At 36.7% G+C, this 21,856-nt stretch overlaps 1 protein-coding gene across 1 annotated transcript in view; it reads left to right on the top strand.

The window, feature by feature from the left end:
* The window catches only part of PARPBP (PARP1 binding protein), a 62,699-nt gene that overhangs the window by 21,047 nt on the left and 19,796 nt on the right, over nucleotides 1–21,856 (top strand). Inside the window, exons 5-7 of the mRNA XM_076328742.1 lie at nucleotides 1,410–1,580; nucleotides 3,976–4,130; nucleotides 20,274–20,457. Of these exons, the coding sequence (XP_076184857.1) occupies nucleotides 1,410–1,580; nucleotides 3,976–4,130; nucleotides 20,274–20,457 (510 nt within the window). The remainder of the gene's footprint in view (nucleotides 1–1,409; nucleotides 1,581–3,975; nucleotides 4,131–20,273; nucleotides 20,458–21,856) is intronic.

The raw sequence follows: 21,856 nt of genomic DNA, 5'->3' as shown, positions 1-21,856 counted from the left end.
ATTAAAATGTTGCTGGTTTAAAAAAACAGAACATATGTATTCAAACTCTGTATCACTTGAGTATATTGTAGGTATGTGTGTATGGGGCTAAGTGCAGAAATTTATGTTCTGGAAGACAGTCCTTTTATGACAGGCACTTGATGTAGACTTAATCTGCCCTGAAACACCAGGGAATAAATTTTTCTACAAGTACACCATCACTCAAACATTGTCTTGACTAAGAGTTAAATGATTTGCCCAATGCTGCAAAGTGAAGTGGTAGGTGAAGTAAACTTCTTCAATTTCATTTCATTAGCTTGTGCTACAAGACAAACAAGGTTTGTCTGTCCCAGTAGAGGACTGGAGGACTTTCCGGGAATACTGGATTCTTTCCTTTTACCCTTTCAACCCCCAAACCCAGAATCTCAGAATAATGTATAACAATGCTTGACATGCTGGAGCTTTAGTCATCTCCAAATTTGCTTTTCTCATGACAAGCGGCAATTTCAGTTCAATATTTGGGTACAACTCAAAATATTTCTGAACAACAAAATATTTTCTGGACTAAGATTCTCCCCTAGATAGCACTTCTACCACTAACATAATGGCTTTCTTGCTGCTCTGACTTGTGTAGTAAAAATATTCCTTGTTCTTTTTTCCTTCTCTTAAATCTATCTTTTCAGACTGTCACACATACATGTTTGGTTTTTTTACTGCCTCCATTTTTGTTGTATACATCCTGTTGAATAAGAAGAAATTCCATAGCAAATATAGGTTTTCTCATTATCTTTCCTTTTGTTAATGGCCTTTTTTTGGTCTTTGTTTTCTTTGCTTGTGACAAAACTGTAAATTCTTCAGTTCTGGGACTGTTGTTCTTACAGGGTCCAGAACAGTGCTGCAATATAAGCAATTACAATGTTACATTTTGGTTATGTGGGTGGAGCTGGGTCACAATTTATGTCCAAACTCAATCAGTGGAGTTTCTGTGATTGAAATCCCCTGGGAGCCAAGGGAAAAATTACTGAATCTGGCGCAGAGCTGGCGAGTTGTTTAAAATTTTAGCCTATTTGAAGTTAATGACAAATCCTTATGTGGTTTAATAGTGCTAGTATTTTGCCTTGGGATAGAAAAGGAATATCTGTGAAGAGGTTTGTAAGTAGAAATTGATAGCCAATTTTAATAGCTAGAGATCCAACCCTCAAATATTTTGTGAATATTCAAGTACGGTATACGTCATTTTAACATATTAATCATGCTTGCTTTTGTCAATACTTCCAGAATCCCCATAAAGTAGCATTTTGAAATTATGCAAGGTGAAATTCTTACTGTTCCAAAAATCATATCAGTACATATCTAATTAGCTTAAAAAAAAAAAAAAGAACATAATTTAGCAGCGGGATGACCAATTTGTGTGATGCTTTTTTATACAGGTGACAGTCCTGGCAAAGAAGTGTGTTTGTTCATATTTAAGCCTGTTGGTGAATTCTAAGGATGATCTGGCATTGGCTCATATTCTAAATGTTCCTGACAGAGGACTTGGTAGAGAAGCCTTCACTAACCTAAAACATGCCTCACAGAAGAGAAAAATGTCCATTTTCCTGGTATGTGTGTCAAATGAAACTTGCTGTAGATCAGAGGCAATGAAATAGATCTATAAACATAAAATATTGCTTTAATCTCATATGCAAGACTGACATTTGCAAGCCAAATCAAATACCACCGTAAACATGGTTTCTAGGTTAAAAAGACACAACAGAGACTCTATGTGAAGGAATGGGTGCTTGCTTGGTCATGAGATCTAAAGATGCACAGAAAAATAATTGTGTGCATGTGTACAACTAGAGCTTTAAAATGTGATACCGTAAGAACGGGCATCGAGACTGTTCATCCCAAACAGTGACTGAAATCCTGAAAAAGTTTGCCATCTTAAACATTAATATAAGATATGCTATTTATTATTGCTTTTAAAATTTTGAAATCTTGGTAAATAGTGTGAAGTGAGGTCATGAGTATGCACATCAAAGAAAAAAGACAAAGGAAGAAAAGAAGGCATTAGACTAGATGTTGCTGCTTACCAAATACCTCTAAAAGCAATGAGGTTTGGTTAAATAAATATCATAAAGTAGTATTAACATTAACAAAACCAAGCCACTAACAATGCATTACAATGCGTTTCAGTTTTAAAGTGCTGTAAGTATGTATTTTGGTTAAATAGTAAAACAGCATTTTTCTGTGCATTTGCTAAACTTGAGACACCTGGAACCTAAAGTATTTCTGTGTACAAATTGCTTTTTGGTGACAAAACCCTGCCTTTGACATGTATGCTAGAACAGGGGCCAAAATTTGAAAGGGCAATATTACATTTTTTCAGCTTTGACTCAGAAGTTGGGGAGGGTAATGCTTTCCAGTCATTTGCAGCTTGATCAGTCTTGAAATACTCTTCAAGATGTGATTGATATGGGACATTCCTGCTCATTTTATTTTCAAAGTCACAGAGCTGGAAAAAACCCCTTGAGACAGTGGTATACTCTTTCCTCAATGCTCTTGTATAGGAATTTAAAAAGCTACGGCATCAATGTGCAGTGCTTACAGAGGCTTGTTGCTAAAGAATCTAGTTTGGTATGTGAGGTGCATTTACATTTACAGTAGTTATAGTCAGCACAGAGCCATCTCAAAAATAGTTGGAATAAGATGAGTAAGAATTCTTTCTCCAAAGAACCACTGTAGTCCCTCATATTCAAAATAATCAAATTTTGTGTGCACAGTGGCCTCAGTGCAGACAACAGCAGACCAAGGAAAAACAGTATGGGTATGTAACAGTCACTGAAGCAGCTGCATTCTCAGATTTTTATGGTTGAATAAATATGGAAAATTTGTGAAATCTCCGTTCCAGGATTAATTATTTTAGCTCCTAATGCTCTGTTAACACTGTATTAAAAAAAAAAAAAAAAAAAGTATGTGTTTGGACTGGATTTATTACCTCTTCCTCACAGTTGCCAGAGGGGAAACTTCTCTACCGTGTAAAGAAGTCGTCTTTTCTGGCATCTGTGTCCTGTAGAAACCTTGCAAAGCCGGAATATTTTCCATTGGGAAGGCAAGGTCCTATGAACTGTACTTGATCCACAGGAAATCTTTAGCACAAAGGCAGGAATACTGGCAGGTTTGCTTTCTTTGCTAGAGTAATTCCAGTTGTACTCTTTCCAGTCCCAAGAGCTTTATGATTTAGCTGTATAGCCTGAAATTAAAATTTATATGTAGAATTAATATTACTGTATCTGTGTCAAGCTTATTGGATTGTTATCTTTACTTTCACCTTTCTGGAGACCTGCTAAGCTTTTGATTCTGACTGTTGCCTAAAAATTTGAGGGGTTGTCCTCTAAGGCGTACTGCTTTTGGGACATCTCTTGTTTTCAGGGTCTTTATAGCATATAAAAATATATGGAAACTTTCAGAATTGGGTACTTGTGATGATAGAAGCCTTAACTGTCATAATTTTTCAGAAGCTTTGAGTATACATTATTTTTATTTGCACCTCTGAAAATAAATATACTACTGAAGTAAACTTTCACATGCTTTTGTTAAAATTGTTCTTGGGTCATAGACAGCCCTCTGAATATAAGAATAGTTCTTGTGAGGTCAGCACGAGCATTTAAACAGTAGCAACAACAAAAAAATTCTATACCCTATGTTAATGAAGTTTTTTCTAAGCTGTCAAAAGGCCACTGTAAATATCAACTTAGCTGGGTGGGTCATTTTTGCTTTGGCTTGTGTTTTTTTTTATACTGCTGCACTATTTAAGTATTGATCTTGCAAATATCTATGGTGAGATGTACAAAGCTTGCCATTAAGAGGTATTCTATTGATTCCAGTTAAATTATTTCTGCTATCAACCAGCTGTTATACACTGTTTGCAAATCTGTAGGAGAGGCTCACTTCAACATGCATACATTTCACGTATGTCTACAGTTTCATATTTCTGAATATTTCTCCTAATAGATGGCAACATCTTTTATCCGAACCGTAGAACTTGGAGGAAGAGGCTGTGCATCTTCATTATTTGATCCTTTAAGAGTCCATGTAAAGGGGCTTTCAAACTTTGTTAATTTTATTGACAAGCTGCAAGAAATTGTTGGTGAAATCTTAAATCCAAGGTAATAGAATTTCTGTTATATTTTTGTCTTCTTGAGCACCTTTTTTTTCTTGTGCATGTGTCTCGAGGAGGGGGAATGAAAGAAAACCTAATCATTTCCTTGTCAAATAATTCAGGGTAAATGTTTACAACTTAAACCTTATTAGAAAATACAAATATTTGAAAAACAGTTGCAGTAAGCTTATAGATTTTTTGAGGTTATTCTTTGTATTAAATTTTTATCAAATCAATGTATGTATGGCTATTTGGTTAGTTCCCTAGTTGTAAATGAACTTTCAAAGATTTCAATCTTGTGGGTCTAGTAAGTACATAAACTGATATGTGCTTTACTTCTTGCTTGTTAATGACTTCCTTTTTGTCATTTCATTGTATATACCCTTATATAAAGGAGTCTTTATTGCTGCTGACAAATGATGACATTGGTTATTTAGCCTTTCTTTTCTCTTCTTTTTAACTACATAAGTGAAGCCTAAGAATTATTTCTTAGGAAGGCTCTGGTGAAGTCACTGATTTTGAATGTTTTTGAAGACCTGAAGTTAGCCTTTTAGGCAGGCTTATAAATGTGAGATTAGTTAGAGAGAAGTCTAAGTGTAACACAGGAATTTGAACTGCTAAGTGCTGGCACTAGTACAGAGAGAAGAGCAGTTTTCTTAAGCGTTATAGAAGTTAGTAATTTTTTTCATTTATAATCAGTAATTTTTCTATACAAAACTTTAGCAAATCAGCTGTAATAGTTCTGTCCTTGATACTAAAGAATCTTTTTTTTTTTTTAGTTTGAATTGAGTCCGATTCCACACAGTTGAAAACAAAATGTTATAAGCAAACCATAAGCATTATTTAAATTATTGTCCAGATTGCACTGAAACTGGAAGTGGGAAGTATTTCTGAAGTTGTTTCGCAGTTTTTGTTTTACTTTTTAATTCTGCTGTTTTGTTCCTTCATTTCAACATGCTGTCTGTGATGGAGGTTAAAGAAAACTTTTGACTCAACATCTAATGCATGCTTTTTTCTTTATTTAAATCATATCTGGCACTGTACATTGATAAAAATGAGAAATAGAAAAACATTTATGTCCATGAACTTACTTTTTAGGGTGGAAAGACCACTTTTTCAGGTATATACAGTTCAGCAAAGTGTAACTTCATAAAATGCTACATCTTGTTAATTACCCTTCTGTTTAAGGCATGTGAGAAAAATCAGAGTGGGATAGTTGCTGGGAATTATCAGTTTCTAATTGGGAGAGTTCTCTAGAGCTTGGAAATTCTTTTCAGCATTCAGCTTTTTAGTCTGTTGCTTTCTCTGCTGTACCTGCTGTCCCGCTTATTCTGGGCTATAAATCTCTTTAACATCAGATTCTGGCGTGTTCATTAGGTTGCATGTATACAATTAGGTTGCATGTATACATGTAGGTGTCGATGCTTGTATCACTGGCCAAGAATGGAAGCTAGCTCTACTGCGGTGTTTCTAGTATCTCTTGTACTCTATATGGGCTTTATAACCTCATGATGTAATATACTACTATTGTTTTTATATATGTATCTATATAGTAGCTCAGTGCTTATAGAAATATACCAATCAGTTGGCCGTCTTTGAAAGAATCTTCATTAGTATGCTGAAGTTCTCAAATATTATAGGACTAGTATACAGCTTAGAAACTGTAAGGGTCACAACATTGGTGAACAAAAAGATATTTTTCTTAAGTGTTTGGTAAGCCATATGAGCAAGGACTGTCTGTATGCCCTGTCTGCGATGTGACAGTTATTATGAATTCCAGAAGATGCAGTTTTACAGAAGAAATTTCTCTAGTCCTGTTACGACTGCAATCTAAAGAGCAGAGGGAAAAAAGCAACAATGCAGCAAAAGTTTCAGTTGCTTAGTCTTTAGAAGCCTGCTGAGAAATCTAAGAGCAAACTGGACAACCTATTTGTGATATTGCTGTATCTCTGATGTAGAGATTAGCTAAGCTGTAAAAACCAGGTCTCAGTATTTGCTATGCCACAAGAAAAATGCAGTATTTCTGGTTCTTTACTTAATAATTAGAAGTCTGTTATTTCAGTTTCATCTTGTTACAGTGGAGAGCTTATGAAACTTGCATAAAATACAAAGTAGCCAAATAAATGCCAGGTCATTGTGGAACACATGTTGAAAAGAGGCTTTCTTCATCTGCCTGAGTCAAGTTCCTTTGCTTTGGAAACCTAGAAACTGAATTGAAGATGTTGGACAGTGATGGGATGTGCTTAAGAATATTTTGAACATGGTAGGAGATACGGTGCAACCAAGTATCTGCTAACCTATGGAGAATAACAAAAATGTGTTTCTCATCCCCAAGTCTTTTGGCTAAGAAAGTGAACAGTAGATGAGATGCAGGAAGGGAAAGCTGTCAAACAGAGTGGAAATTTAATAAAGTTATGACGATTTGATTCAAATATGGCACAAAGTGTAAGCAGACCTGATAGCAGGAGAAATTGAAAGATATAATGAACTTTGGTAGTTTCAAGGTGTAGTCACTGAATGGAACGACCTTTCTTACAAATCTCTGGAATTTTGAAATAGTTCAAGTTTGCCTCTCCTCATTTTCCAGATGTCTAAGATCAGAAAAAAATCACTAATCTTCCAAGAATCGGTAGCATGAACATTTCTTAAAGTTTGGGGATGCTGTAAAACTTGTAACCCTAAAACTAGTTACAGATTCTGGACCTATAAGACTTGGACAATGTTTATGCGGTAAATAGAGAGCTTGGCCGTTCTACTTTTTGTGCCTGTTTCTTGACAAGAAATATATCAATGTGGTATTTGTCAGTGAAGTGGATGATTATTATATACCTGAGGATCTGGAAACTCTTTTCTGTTGGTATAAATGAAAAAGTACAGTACTAATCCATCATTCTGGAAATCCTTCTCTTTTAGGCCAGACAATAATGCTTCTTGCATCTGGAAAGAACTTACTCTATTTCTGGAATGACTTTTTTCAAGTTCATAAAAGACGTGTGTGACTTAAAACTGAATGATGGAAAGGCATTTGTCGTATTGGTTATTGCGCTTGTTGGTTCATATAGATGTGTGTGTGTATATATGCATATATATACTTTAAAAGTCCCCACTGATTTTGTAGAGTAGCAAAGTTGGTAGATGGGCAGTAAATTTTCTTCTTGAATTGGGCCCTGACTTCGCTGTAAGCACTGACCACTAGGTGACACTATTGCACAGCCCACATTAGTAGCTGTTTAAAGTTAGCTGTATTGTTTCATTCAACACATTTGAGCGAGTGTGATGCTTTGGAGTGGGTCTTCATTTCAGGTCCACGAGCAGTCTTCTACAGTCAGTTGTTGAAGTTATACAGCTTGACTTGATCATGCATGTGGATTAGTGCATTGAGCTTTCCTTTGACAGGGAAAATGCTATTTCTTATGTGTTGTCTTTGTGAAGCTGTGATTGCATCTGGAGATGCAGTAGTATTTTGGGAGAGAAAGCATATGAGACTTTATCTGGTCTTGTGCTGCATGTTTGAGTTAATTGGATAGTGTTCATGCAGCCCTGGAGTTTTGTGTTCTAAAGTTGCTGGAAAGTTGTTGAAGCGTGCGCAAAACATTGTCTATAGGACTCCTTAAACTTCGGATCATAGAATAATTCAGGAAGGAACATCAGGAAATTTTTGGTCCAACATCCTGCTCAAAGCAGGGTCAATTAAGGGGTCAGCCTAGGTTAATCAGGGCTTTGTGCAGTCTCCTTCCTTGGAGGTTTTCAATCTCCCTCTTGGCAACCTGTTCCATGGCTTGAATCACAGGAATCACCTCATGGTGAAAAGTGGTTTTTTTCCTTATATCAAGTTGGGACCTCTATTGTTTCAATTTATGCCTGTTGTCTCTTTTCCTTCCACTGACTGCCAAAATGAGGAGCCTGGCTCCATCTTCTTGGTTACCTTCTTGTAGGTATTGGAAAGCTGTTAGTAGATCCCCCTGAAGCCTTCTCTTCTCCAGACTGAACAAGCTGTTCCCTTAGCTGCTTCTCACAGGGCACGTCTCCCTGACCATCTTGGCAGCCCTCTGCTGAACTTGCTCCAGTTTATCAGTGTCTTTCCTGGACTGGGGGGCCCAAAACTGGACGCAGTATTCTAAAATTGGTCCAACGAGTGCTGATTAGAAAGGGATAATCACATTCCTCAGACTACTGGCTATGCTACTGTTGATGCAGCCAAGGATACTGTTGGCCTTCTTTGCTGCCAAGACACACTCCTGGCTCATGGTTAGCTTGCTGAACATGCACCAAGACTCCCAGGTTCTTTTACATAGAGCTGCTCCCTAGCCTGTATTATTGCAAGGGGTTATCCCTTTCCAAGACTCTGCATGTCCTGTTGAATTTCATATGGTTCCTGTCAGCCCATTCCTCCCGTCTCTTTAGGTATCTCTGCATGGCAGCTCTGCTCTCAAGCATATTGACCGTTCCATCCAATTTGGTGTCATCTGCAAACTTGATGAGCATGTATTTTTATCACCAAGTCACTGCCAAAGATATTTAAAGGAAAAAAACAGGTTCCAGGATAGGCCCCTATGGTTCTCCATTTGTTACTGGCCTCCAGATACAGTACAACATGTTTACTACCTTCTGAGCCTGATCATCCAACCAGTTTTTAACTCATCTAGTTGTCCAGCCATCCAAACTGTAACATCCAAACTTGTATGTTGAGAGTATTTTCTGACAATGTTGAAAGCCTTGCTACAATCAAGGTAAATGGCATCCACCATTCTCCCCTGATCTGCAAAGCCAGTCATTTTATTATAGGAGGCAAACAGACTGGTCAGGCATAATTTACACTTGATAAATCCATGCTTACTGTTACCAGCCACCACCTAATCCTTCACATGCCCGGAAATGTTTCCTCAGAGGACTTTTTACCTTATTTTCTCAGGGAACAAAGTGAGGCTGATGAATGTGTGCTTTCCCAAACTGTCCTTTTGGTCTTTTTTGCAAACATTTGCTTTTCTCCATTTGTCAGGGACCTTCCCTGATCACCATGACTTTTCAAGGATGGTATAGAGTGGCCTTACAAGGACATCAGCCAGTTCTATTAGTGCTCTTGGGGAAGAGTGGCTGGAAAGCTGCCTGTCGGAAAAGGACCTGGGGGTGCTGGTTGACAGCCGGCTGGACATGAGCCGGCAGTGTGCCCAGGTGGCCAAGGCGGCCAATGGCATCCTGGCCTGGATCAGAAATAGTGTGGCCAGCAGGAGCAGGGAAGTGATCGTGCCCCTGTACTCGGCACTGGTGAGGCCGCACCTTGAATACTGTGTTCAGTTTTGGGCCCCTCACTACAAGAAGGACGTTGAGGTGCTGGAGCGTGTCCAGAGAAGGGCAACGAGGCTGGTGAGGCGTCTGGAGAACAAGTCTTATGCGGAGTGGCTGAGGGAACTGGGGTTGTTTAGCCTGGAGAAAAGAAGGCTCAGGGGAGACCTTATGGTGCTCTACAACTACCTGAAAGGAGGTTGTAGCGAGGTGGGTGTTGGTCTCTTCTCCCAAGTAACTAGCGATAGGACGAGAGGAAATGGCCTCAAGTTGCGCCAGGGGAGGTTTAGATGGGACATGAGGAAAAATGTCTTTACTGAAAGAGTGATTAAACATTGGAACAGGCTGCCCCGGGAAGTGGTTGAGTCCCCATCCCTGGAAGTATTTAAAAGACGTGTAGATGAGGTGCTTAGGGACATGGTTTAGTGGGCATGGTGGTGTTGGGTTGACGGTTGGACTCGATGATCTTAGAGGTCTCTTCCAACCTTAATGATTCTATGATTCTCTTGGATGCAGCCCATTTGGTTCCATGGACTTATATGGGCTCAGTTCTGTCAAGTAAACCCTGACTTGATCCTTATCCACTGCTGACAGTTCTCCTCTGAAAACTTTCTCTAGTCAGAGGCCTGGTGAAGACTGAGGCAAAGAAGGCATTGAGTACCTCAGGTTTATCTGTGTCCACTGTTGCAAAATCTCCTGCCCTTCAGCAAAGGTCCTTCATTTTCTTTGTTCAGCCTTTTAATACAAAAACAGCAGGTGAAGCTACTTTAACATTCCTTGCAAGTCTCAACTCCAGCTGAGCTTTGGCTTTCCTGAAAACATCCCTAAATACCAGGGCAATGCTTCTATATTATTTCTTTGTAACCTGTCCCTTCTTCACCACCCTGTGTAAAGCCTTTTTGCATTGAAGGTCTGTCATCAGTCCACTGTTTAGCCAAGCTGGTCTACTGATATTTCTACACGTTTTCCTGAGTATTGTGATGGACTGTTCTTGTGCTTGTAATATGCTGACATTAATAACATGTCAGCTTTCCTGAGTTCCTTTGTCTTTTAGAAGTTTCTCACATGGGATTCCATGTACCAGTTCACTGAATAAGCTGAAATCTGCTCTCCTAAAGTCACAGTCTATATTCTGCTACTTGCTTTCCTCGCTCCCCTAGGATCTTGAACTGCACTACTTCATGATTGCTACAGCCAAGGCTGCCATTGATTTTTATTTTCTTTTTCGCAACATCCCTGACCAATTCTTCCTTGTTAGTGAATAGCGGACCCAGCTGTGTGTAACCCCGTGTGCCGCCCATCCAGTATCCCTGAGACCCTCTAGAAATCTTGACTGCTTGCATCCCATTGTGATGCTCTTCCAGCAGATGTTGGGGTGGTGGTGGTAAAGTGCCCTGTAAGAACCAGGGTCTGTGATACACAGCCTGCTGAGAGTTGCTTTAAGAATACTTTTCCCATTTCCTCACATGTGTTGGGTTGTCTGTAACAAACTCTGACCGTGATTCACAAGCTCTCAACAAGCCTCTTGTTTGTCCAATAGAAGAGCTCCTCCATACCTCTGAGCTGCTCCTGCATATAGAGGGCACTCCCCCACCTTGTCTTTCCTGAAGAGCTTCTTGTATTCATCCTTTGCAGCGCTCCAACTGTCAGGCTGTCCCACCATGTCTTGGTGTATTCCAATGAAGTTGTAGTTCTGTAACCACAAGGATCTTATATTCCTTCCAACTTGTTTTATTGTGTTTTACGGGGTAAATCTCTTTACGCTGTTCTAGAGTATTTGCAATGTGCTGTTCCTCAGTAAAATACTGAGAACTTAGATACTCTAACCTTAGTTTCTCAACTCATAGCATCATTAAAATGAAGAATATTTTTGTGTTTAACTATTTCCAGTGAAAGTTTCTGATTATATAGAATGACCCAAATTAAGACTATATTACCATTCTACCATGTTAACAAACATTGTGCTTGTGACTTAATTAAAAATGTTCTTTCATTTTGAAGAAATAGAAAAATATCAGAAAGGCTGATGTAAGAAAATAATTATTTTATAAGAAAAAAAATCAGGTTTAAATCAGACTCTTAAAAAATTTTCCCTGAAAATGCTTGCCACTTCAAAGACTAATGTGCTTTAACATAATTTTGAATTAAATTATCTGCTTTACCTACACATTTAACTTTATAATGGAAATACTGATATCTTTAATCTGATTGTCTTCATTTAAACTTAATGTTGAGAATTTTTTAAAATATATTTAGAAGTAAATTATTTTTAAAATAAGCTTAATTGTTGTTTAAATTGGATTTGCAAGAAAATAGAAAACTTTGAAAAAGCTGATCTTTTGAGGGTAAGTCTGACTTAAAACATCACGGTTGAAGTGTGGTATCTTAAGTGCCCCAATTGTACAATACTGCATTTAATTAAATCGTGATTTTTGTAATTTGCTGTCCCTTTCCTTAACTTCCTAATTTAGGCTGGTGCTGGAGAATACACTGACCATTATGTCCTAGATATTGAAATTCAAGTAGAGTCCCTTAATTAAAAAGAACATATGGAGGCTGTGGTTCTATGGCACTTTTATATCAGTGCTGGATTGAAAAAACTGACCCTTATGCCATCATACAGATATCAAACTACTAGTTCATCTTTTTCTATGGCTTCCCTTTAATCCAGATTTGAGAAGCAGTCTGGCAGCTCCCTGCCCATAATTCCAATCCTGATAACTTTCAGTAAATTGCAGGAAAGTGATTATGTCTAGAAGGAACTATTAAATTGGATATGTTATGGTGGAACAATGGAACTGTAGCATGGAATGCGTATGGCTGCTCATAAAGAATCTTATTCTGAGAAGAATACTTATTTAGTTTTATAGTAGCTTCATCACCGGACTTGAGGAACATTGTTTGGTATGGAGAATATCCAAAATTAATTTTGGTGAGAGCAGACACTGACAGAACACCAACTTTGTTTTTTGCAGTAAGTTCTTGGGAAGGTACCAGATCTTTTAGATGGTGGCACTTCCTGAGGAAGAGTCACTCTGGTTTCTTCCACCAAGCGAAAAGATAGAAACTTTTGGCAATACAGCAAAAGCGGCAGCAGCAACATGGAAGAATACTTAGCAACAAGATTCTTTTGTGCTGTGCTTTATTGTGGATCTAATAAACTGTGAAACTCCGAAGAGCCTAAGGTAGGGTCTTCACCTAATATTTAGTTCTGTATGGTTTAAAAAATCAGAGTAATAATGCATGCGTCCATTGTTTGAGGTGGAATTTTTGAGTATTATGAGTGTTTTGATGTAGTTACTTTTTTCTTTTACAGTTATATTTAAAATCTAGATAAGTTCACTGATACAATTTTATTGTTGAAATTTTGAAATCTAAATTAACATGAACTAATTTTTTAAAATTCATGCATATAACGTAATTAGAAAAAACCATTGGGTTTGTTTTAAAGGCACAGTTACTGCTCTGTTAATAGCATTTTTATTTTGTATTGTTTCTTAGATAAATTTTGTCCTGCCCTTCTACCCAGGTAGATGAAGGTCTAGTTGACGTCCTGCTTCTTTGCATTCAAGAATAGAATTAGATTGCTACTCTTTTCATATAGTTCTACATTCAAAAATTGGATAACTGTTCAGTTCTTATCAAGTTCTAAAACAGCTCCTAAATCCAAAACAAAGAAAAAGGCTGTGATCCCCTCCCACCCCGTGATCACCAGGTGTTTGTAATCTGTTTTATGACATTTGTTCCCACTATGTAAGTTCAATAGCTATATATTTGTCATCTATTTTTTACCTCTGTTGGAGAAGTTGAAATGAATGAATAAAAATGTTGACGTTAGTATAATAGAATTTTGATAGATTCTTTTCTGTTCTTGGAATAGGCTTTAGGAGTCTGTTCTGCTTTTTATCAGGTTTTGAATATTGTCCATATCCTCAACTCTTTTTTTTTTTTCTTCTGTATGCTACTTTAGTCTTTTCCACAAAAGATGTATTTCCAGAAAATAAATGAAAGTGCTTCTGCATCATATTAACTTTGCACACTAAGGCCCCAGTTCTGTAAGAAGAGCTCTTGCCGATGTCATTGAGATTTTAGGTAAGCAGAGGAGCTTGTTTATGTGATAATCTCCGTAGGAACAAAATAGACAAGGCATGCAATTAGTTTCTTATAAATTAGTTATCTCAACATAAGAAAAGACAGTTTGATAAGGAAAGTGAGATAGAAATAGATAGGACTGGGACACAGATGGTGTAAGGCAAAAGGGTTCGAGCAGGCACAAGATCTGAGAATATTTTTGGTAGAAGCAACTAGTGACAAGATATGATTTACACAATGCTTAGTTAACAGGTAGAGTTTTACATTGTACTATTTTTTTTTAAACTCCCTTTAGAAGCACTGATGCAAATAAGGCATTTTTAGCATGTGATTAATTTTATTTTAATGTAGACAGCTGTTTTTCTCTGCCTACAAGACAGGTGAGATTAATACCACCTGAACTGTCTACTCCTCTTTTAGTGCTGGTTCATGCTGAAGATGGTAAGCTGCTCCTTCTGTCAGTTGATCTAAAATGTTTGGGAACTTGTTAATTTAAAAACAAATGTTAACGGAACTTTGTCTGTAAAATTAAACACTTAGAGGCTGCCAGTGAAGTCTTAATTCAGTTGCCTGAGATGCATGCATTAACATAGTCTTTAATTGTGTGATCACATGCTTTCCCCTCACCCACCCAGCAGTCCTGGCTTTTCTGGATGGGAAATAAGAGTGTAAATTGAGACTGTGTAACGGAAGATGGTAGTGTTGGACCCTTTCCAGCTGCTGAAGCATATGAAGAACAGTGCAGGCCATCAAAGAAGGGAAAGGGTGCTTGGTTCTAGGTCTCTTCTGCTGATGGATGCATTTGGACTTTGAGTCCACTCAGTGGAAGATCACCACTGTACTGTTGGATCCAGGCTTTTGTGTCTGAACATTCCCTGCTGGACAGTGGAAGGTGGTTGTTTCTAAAGGGTTGGGTTTTTTAGCGTTTATAATTACTCTGCATTTTATTTGGTTATTTCTATCATAGATAACGATAGCAGTGGGTTTTCTAGTTGAAGTTTCTTTCAGTTCATACCTTTTGAACAAAGAAATATTGTTACATGGTGACTCTGAACAGAAGATCATAGTATTAGTGTTTTAAAAAAATTACAACATCTGTCATAGTGGTAACTGACAGATGTTTACTGCTAACTGGATTTGATGAGTCCTCCTTCAATGTGATTTAAAAGACCATGGATGTGAGACTGCAGTACTTTATCCTAGAATATTTCATGTCACCAGCTTACGATCTGAATGAAACATCAGAGAAAGCTTGTTAGTAGTCACCCTGACTGGAAAGGGACAAGGTCTCTCCAGTTCTGTATTGCCTTAGACAAATGGTATTGCTTTGTTTAATGTATCAAGTTCATTCTTGAATTCAGTTAGGTTTCTTGCTCCTCTTTGAGGATTAAGAAGAACTAAAATTCTTAACTTTTGCTGCTGTAAAAATTATCTGAAGACAGATAACTTTGCCCATGTAATTCCATATTCAAAACAAACTTTTGCTGCCCTTCTAGCTGTTAGGAATGTCAAAGTGGATAACAGTTTTCATCCTTGTTCCATTCATATAAACATTTTTTTTCTAGTACAATGTCAGATATTTTAAAATTCATTTAAGTTCAAATGATTTTCTAGATAATATAAACCTATAAAAGAGTAATATCAGAGCAATCTGGCATAGGGTCTCCTTTTTTGTAAAAAAACCAAAACCAACCAAACAAAAAAACCCCAAAACTCCACAAACAAACAAACCCCAAAAAATCCAAGTTGCATTTTTACCACATTTTTCTTTTATCTTCATGCTTTTAGTTAATCTTTTTAAACCTCACTAACAATGAAGTCCTACTAGTAGATCTGAAGTTGCTCAGGTAACTTATTTGGTTGCTTTAAATAGTACTATTGTATTTATTGTTGAATTAACTTATAGTTTCATCTTCAAGATGGTTATTTCTTAAGTTGTTTTTTGATCCAGTGAATTGTCTTTTCTGGGAAAAGAATGATACTCTTTTTACCACAGAAAGGACTCTATAAACATGGACAGAGCCCTAGCCATCTCCGTTTGTGCTCTAGATGGCATATATAAAGATATTAAAAGAATGCCTCTCCTACTAAGACTGGCTTGACCGTACTTTTTGCAACTGCTAGACATGGTTTAGTTAGGGCTTTCTGTAGTAAGCTTTGAAATATTCATGAAATAGCACAAATGAGGTGGATTCAACACTATTCAAGACTAATAAAACAAACCTCACAACATAACTTATTTTGTTATATCATATCCTGGTGTAAAATGGCATAAGCTATGGCACAGTGTTTCAGTACTAATCCACACACATTAGGTCAGCATTTTATGTCTTGGCCTGTTTATATAAATTCTAGTTGAAGTATGAATAAACTTTTCCTTTTCTGTGCTCCAGTTAGTACTGTGTATATCTGATGGGGGACTGGAACTCTTTCCTGGAAAAGAAGAAGGAATACGGGGAGAAAAAGAGATTAAATGAACTTTACTTCTAATAGCAAATATCTTTAGTTGGCATTGGGTAGTAGAGACAAAAAAATAAACATAAAAAATGTTTTTATCACTTTTTTTTTTCCCCTCAGTGAAAAGCTACAAGGTAATCGAGTCACATACAGAGCATAGCATTTAAATTAAGGGCATGATTATCGTAACTGATGCCCAGTGCTATATGTGTAACAATACTTTTTCTTCCAGCATACATACATGCTGGAATGTGCATGTAAAATGTGTGGAAATTATAACCATATAGATAAGCTCAAGATATCTGTAGACAGAAAGGACTGAACCTGGCTTTCAAAGACAACGTCATCAATCCCTTCACCTGCTTGTTTGTCGTGGAGTTCTAGGTTCAGCACAGTATTTATGGAACAGATACTACTCATTTAATACGAAGCTTTTTCTCATTTGAGGGTATTATTTTGGAAAGTGTCAGTTTAGAGCTGAGGGAAATAAAGCAGTTTGGCAAGAAGCATCAGGAGACTTGGCTACAGTTCCTATATACATCTCTGAGACAGAACTTCTCTTCAGTAGTGCTCTCTCCTTACCTCTTGACAACTTGCACTGGATGATTTTTTTTTCCCCTTGAACTTTTCATTCTCTTGTGGTTAGACTGAATTGTGGTTTTTGGAGCAGAGGTACACCACCATCTTTTTTTTTCCCCCTTTTTTTTTTTAAACTATCCTTTCTAAGATCTGGATGATTCTTGACCTGTGTGCGAGACTTCACATGATGACTTTTCTTTTGGCTAAGTGCATACATTGTGCTTAAATTTCTGCAAAACACAAGTTTTTCTGTTTAACGAAACCTGCAAATCTAATGTGAATTGAATAATCTTTAATCTGTAGAAGTTAAAGATGAGAATTGTGTGGAAATACTGGTTTTGACCTGGAAAAAAGCCAAAAAAAAGTTTCAAGTTAACTTCAGGTTTTCTAAGTTATTTACAGGAGTCTTGTTCAGCCAGAATAAGCCAAAACAGCAAGGTCTCTGGCCCAGTTCCCTCCATGTATTTTAACAGGAAACAATATAAACAAACTAGTTTTCCTCTGACTCAATTCCTATTCTTACCTAGCTCTGCCCACTTATTTTATATGAATGTAGATACACAGAGTTTCATTTGATGGAGGTTCTCCCAGCTAGAATTTTAAAAATTAATCTTCAGAATTTAATGTGTGCAAAATATACCTTTCTTTCAATTTGCAAGGTATCTGTTTAGGGTAAGTAAGCAGGAGTATGGAGGAAGCCAGTAAACATGGAGAAAGTTGAAAAATTAGTCATCATCTTACTCTTGGCTATGTCACCTGGAGTAATAAAGCCATTGCCGTTGCTTTGGGGTTTTTTTGGCAGAGATGTGGTTTGCAGCATCATAGATGTATGTAAAAATTCTACCGTAGGTGCTAATAGCAGCCCAAGAGTTCAGGATGTGTGAATAAATACGGAGTCATTTTGTACAGTGCACGGTACAGTTAAATCAAAACTATTGGTGTTTGAGCTAGATAGACTGATGTTAGGTTACACTCAACGTGCTGCATTTCTGCTTTTATTTGGACTAGAAACCTAACTATTAGGGAAACAAAAAAAAGTAAAACTTCAGTAATTCTGCTGTTAACGGCAGGATTTAGCAGGCTAACCTTTTTTAGGGTTGGCCACCCTATCCAGTTATTAGATGTTGCAGGAAAGTGGCTAGTGTTTCTTAAAGTCTACAAAAAGAAACTCGAGGTTAATTGGAAAGGGAAGATGGATTATTGCAATAGATCATGAAGCAGATTGACTGCAAAGGAAAAATTCTTAGAGCAGGAGTTCAGAATGAACAGAATTGCTTTTGTTGCTTTTGCCTGACGTTATACTTAGGCTTTATAAAACTTAAAAAAAAAAATCTGACAGGAAATTAGTCTCATAATGCAACTTAGCATCACAAGCATATCTAGCTTCATTGGAAATTTTTTGTCAAATACATGGTGACTGGAAGGCTGGGGGTTTTTTTCCTTGTTTTAATTTAATTTTTTGAGTCACTACTGTCACCACAGTGAATGTGCATTACTTTAAGGATATGAAATGTGATTGTACACCTTCAAAAGAAGGGTTCATAAGCACAGGATCTTGTCTCCAACACTGGCAATAAGTACATGCCTTGTAAGAACAAAGAAAATGTTTATGATACTTTTTCCGAATGCTGTCTCAATCTCTAATTTCAGTTCAGGGTATTTTCTGAATACAGAGTTCTACCTATTTTTCCTGGGTATTAGTGTTTTTTAAAGAATGGGTCCTTTGTGTCTCTTGTTATGATTTTGTTTCTTCCTTTATTCTTACGTGTGTTATCAGCTGGTACTCAAAGGTGAAAATAACTCTGTATGTGAAAAAGTAAAAGGGGAGGGAATAAATTTTAAAAAACCCCCAACAAACTTATAAATTAGAGCTAAAAATAAAAGAAAGAAAATGAAATTGAAGACGCAATGTCACAGGGAAGTAATGAAGTCCTTATATATACGTGATGTTAAACAAGACAAATGGTTGCTTGGTGGGGTGCAGGGAATCTTGATTATAATCAACTTCGTCAGTCTGAATAATGGGTTCATGTCCTGAGAAGACTGGAGAATTGATGATAAAGTTTCCAAACAGCATGCAACTTCAAAAAGCTTTTGGGAAGAGATGCATTATGGTGTAGGAGTGCTGAATGGTTCTTGTAATGCTTTTTTTATTTGCCCAAACTCAAGCAATGGTAAAACATACAGTCTTTCACTTAATGTTTTGTGTAGGTACTGGAAAAAATTATTAAGCTTTTGACTCAAGGGGTTTATTCTGTCTTTCACTAAACCATTAAAGTAGTCAAGACACATTTGCTGTCTTAATGTAGTTTTTGATCATCTCTGAGATAAGATCAGTGATCCCCTAGCTAATTTACTTAACCTGGTTCATAGTCATAGTTCATAGTAGTGCTTCATGACTAGCGATTCCTACCTTCGTACCTCCATATGGCTTTTGCATCTACTCACCACACATTACACTTGCAAAATAAGCAATTCACAAGAATGGAAAATCCAAGTGTTAGGAGTGATGGGACTATGCTCACTCATTATAAGCTTTAAGTTATTTTGTTTTATTAATTTTGAGCAGCATTGTTCAGGGCAGCACTTTCAACCCCTGAGTGGAAAGATGCACTTATAAGCGGCCAGTGGAATTCTTGGAATTGTAACTGCTTCTTCTCATTCACTAGGTCTGGGTAAATCAAGGTGCACTGTCACAAGAGCCTCAGTCCCTGTAGCCGTTTTTTGGACACAAGATCTTTGGGTTTTCTTGCGATTCTTCAAGAATTGATTATGTTTTGGTTTTTTTTATATACTCACAATAATACAGTCTACCTGGCAGCCTGTTATATTTCCATTTTTATAGAACATGTGGTTCTTGCAAGTCTGAGGGAGCAAGACATGGTGTAGTTCTCTCAATACTGCCTATTGGAGCGTCATCTGTACAACTGTAACGGCTAATCATTCAAGAGTATCACTGGGGAGAGACCTGGTAGTTCTAATCCAAAAGTGATCCCAAAAGTAGTCTGTCATACATGCAGCATGGATGGTTCAAGGTACAGGACCATGAAATGAAATTAGCAGTCTAAACATAGTTTAGGTGAACTCACAAATGCCTTCTTTTCCTTCTATAAAAAGAATTGAAATAAAGCCCCTATATCAATCAGATTCAATTATTTATATTTTTGATGTCAAACTGCATGGACATTTCATAATTAAACTACTAACTTTTCTCTAGGCATTTTTTCTAGTTGATGAGAAAAAGATTAATAGTGTGTACCTTTATGGCAAACAATGATGTTCATCTAGTCTAATTACTATCTATTTAAATAAAATTGAAAGCAGATTAAGATTTTGAAGCACTTTCATGAAGCACAAAAGACTCAAAAATCTAATAGGCTGTTAAATTGGAATGCATGTTCCAGTGAAACATTTTGTTTACACTTAACAGCTTATGAGCAAACCGGTAACTGTAGGTTTAAAGAAAGTACTTTTCTTTGAACTTTTATGGAGAAGTTAGTTTTGTGTTGCAGTTCAGAGTATTACTAGATGCTGAATTCATTACCTTTCCTTATAATCTTTTTTTTTTTAGCAAACTATTATGTTGGACAATACTTCTACACTGCTGTTTGATTTAAAAGATCAAAGCTGTTCTCCAAAGAGTTTTGATTAACTGTGAAGACTGGCTATGTTCAACACTAATAGGTATACTAAAGTGCTGCCAAGATTAATGTGGAGATGACCCTGTGCCTATTTTCAGAATCGCAGGGGGGCGAATTCTGTCAACAGTGAAGATGCATCTGATAAAAGGCCGAAGCAATGGGGATCCTTTTTGTCAGGCAGTAGAGGAAGTTGTACAAGATTTGGATTTGAAGATTAAAAATATTATCGATTCACAACATGAAGTCTTGACTGCCAGCACTACTGGAGTCAGTCCAGCATGGGTAATGGGACTTCTTTTGTTCTTTTTATTATTTAGCTATACAAGAAAGCAAATGCCTTTTGCCTGTTTTGTTTCTTTTTTATTTTTTAAAGGACTTTTTATAGAGTATTATCTTTTCCTAACAATACAGAGCAGTGTCATTTCCTCTACACTGTGTTTTTAAACTTGTTGAAAGACTTATACTTGAGGATTACAGTGTGGATTTCAAAAAGCTGATTTACTTAAACTAAACTTCTTACCTCAAAATTGTAAATAAAATACTCTTCAAAACTTAATTTGTTCATGCAGTTGTTATAGATGTAGATATTTATAACTGTCAGGTTTGCCACTAATTTCAAGGCAGTAGAGCTATAACAAATTTCCAAACAAAAAAACCGCATGAAAGTGGAATTAAGATCTGAGAACATGTATCAGTAATTTTGATTAAAATACACAGGTTTTAATTAGCTCAGCGTCAAGTATTTCTAAGGGTAAGGCATTCAAAATAAGGTTAAATATGGAAGTCCAAAACATGGTGAAACATGGAGTGGGAGGGGAATAAAAATAAAACCCCAAACAATCAACATGTAAGTTTTTCTCTTTTAGTGTTTCAAGACACTAATGAAACTATTAATGATTTTAGTTTCATGGAAGGAATCGGGATATTTAAAGTTCTCTAAGTCAGGTGTGGAGAGCAGAATACAGGCTTTCTATTTGTGGTTTCTGTACTTTGAATCTACTCAGGTTTATACTATGATCATTTTTGTGATGAAAACATCAACCAGCTTTAATTATTTTATTTTACTTTGTAGATATATAAAATATCTAATGTCATGTATTTTTGTCTAGGAAACTTTTAAAAACTTATAGACACTTGGAATGTGTGTACATTGTTAGAATGCTTTGTTTTGTGAAATCACTGGAATTATCCCATGGTAACATAAGATTTTTAACAGATTTTAATCAGACTTCCAATATGCTTTTTCTTTTCTATGAGAGCTAAAACCAGCTGGACCCTAGTAGCTAGTTAAACTGGTTTAAATGTGTGTTTCCACTGAGCAGTTGGAGTATATATTTCATCCTCATTTTCCTGTTTCCCCTGAATCTTTCATCACTGTATTTCCCTGTTTCTCTTTCATATCCTTCTATTCCTTTCTCTTCCCCATCTGTAAAATTGATCACCGTTACCAGTTCTGTCTTTATTTAGCTACTTGTATTACTGATAAAAATTTTAAAAATAATTTAGATCATTATAAGCCAGGTAAAACTATTTTAGTGAAACTTCATTATTCAGAGAAATTCACCAAAAAATTGCTTTTCCAAAATGGTTCATGTTTCTTATTGTTCTCCATAGGTCAAGTTTATAGTCTATAGACTCTGTAGAAATGTTTACCAGTATCCTTGCTGAGGCAGAAGATAGC

Source organism: Aptenodytes patagonicus, chromosome 1, assembly GCF_965638725.1.
Source record: "Aptenodytes patagonicus chromosome 1, bAptPat1.pri.cur, whole genome shotgun sequence".
NCBI lineage: Eukaryota > Metazoa > Chordata > Aves > Sphenisciformes > Spheniscidae > Aptenodytes > Aptenodytes patagonicus.
This window is presented reverse-complemented; position numbering and strand designations above follow the sequence as displayed.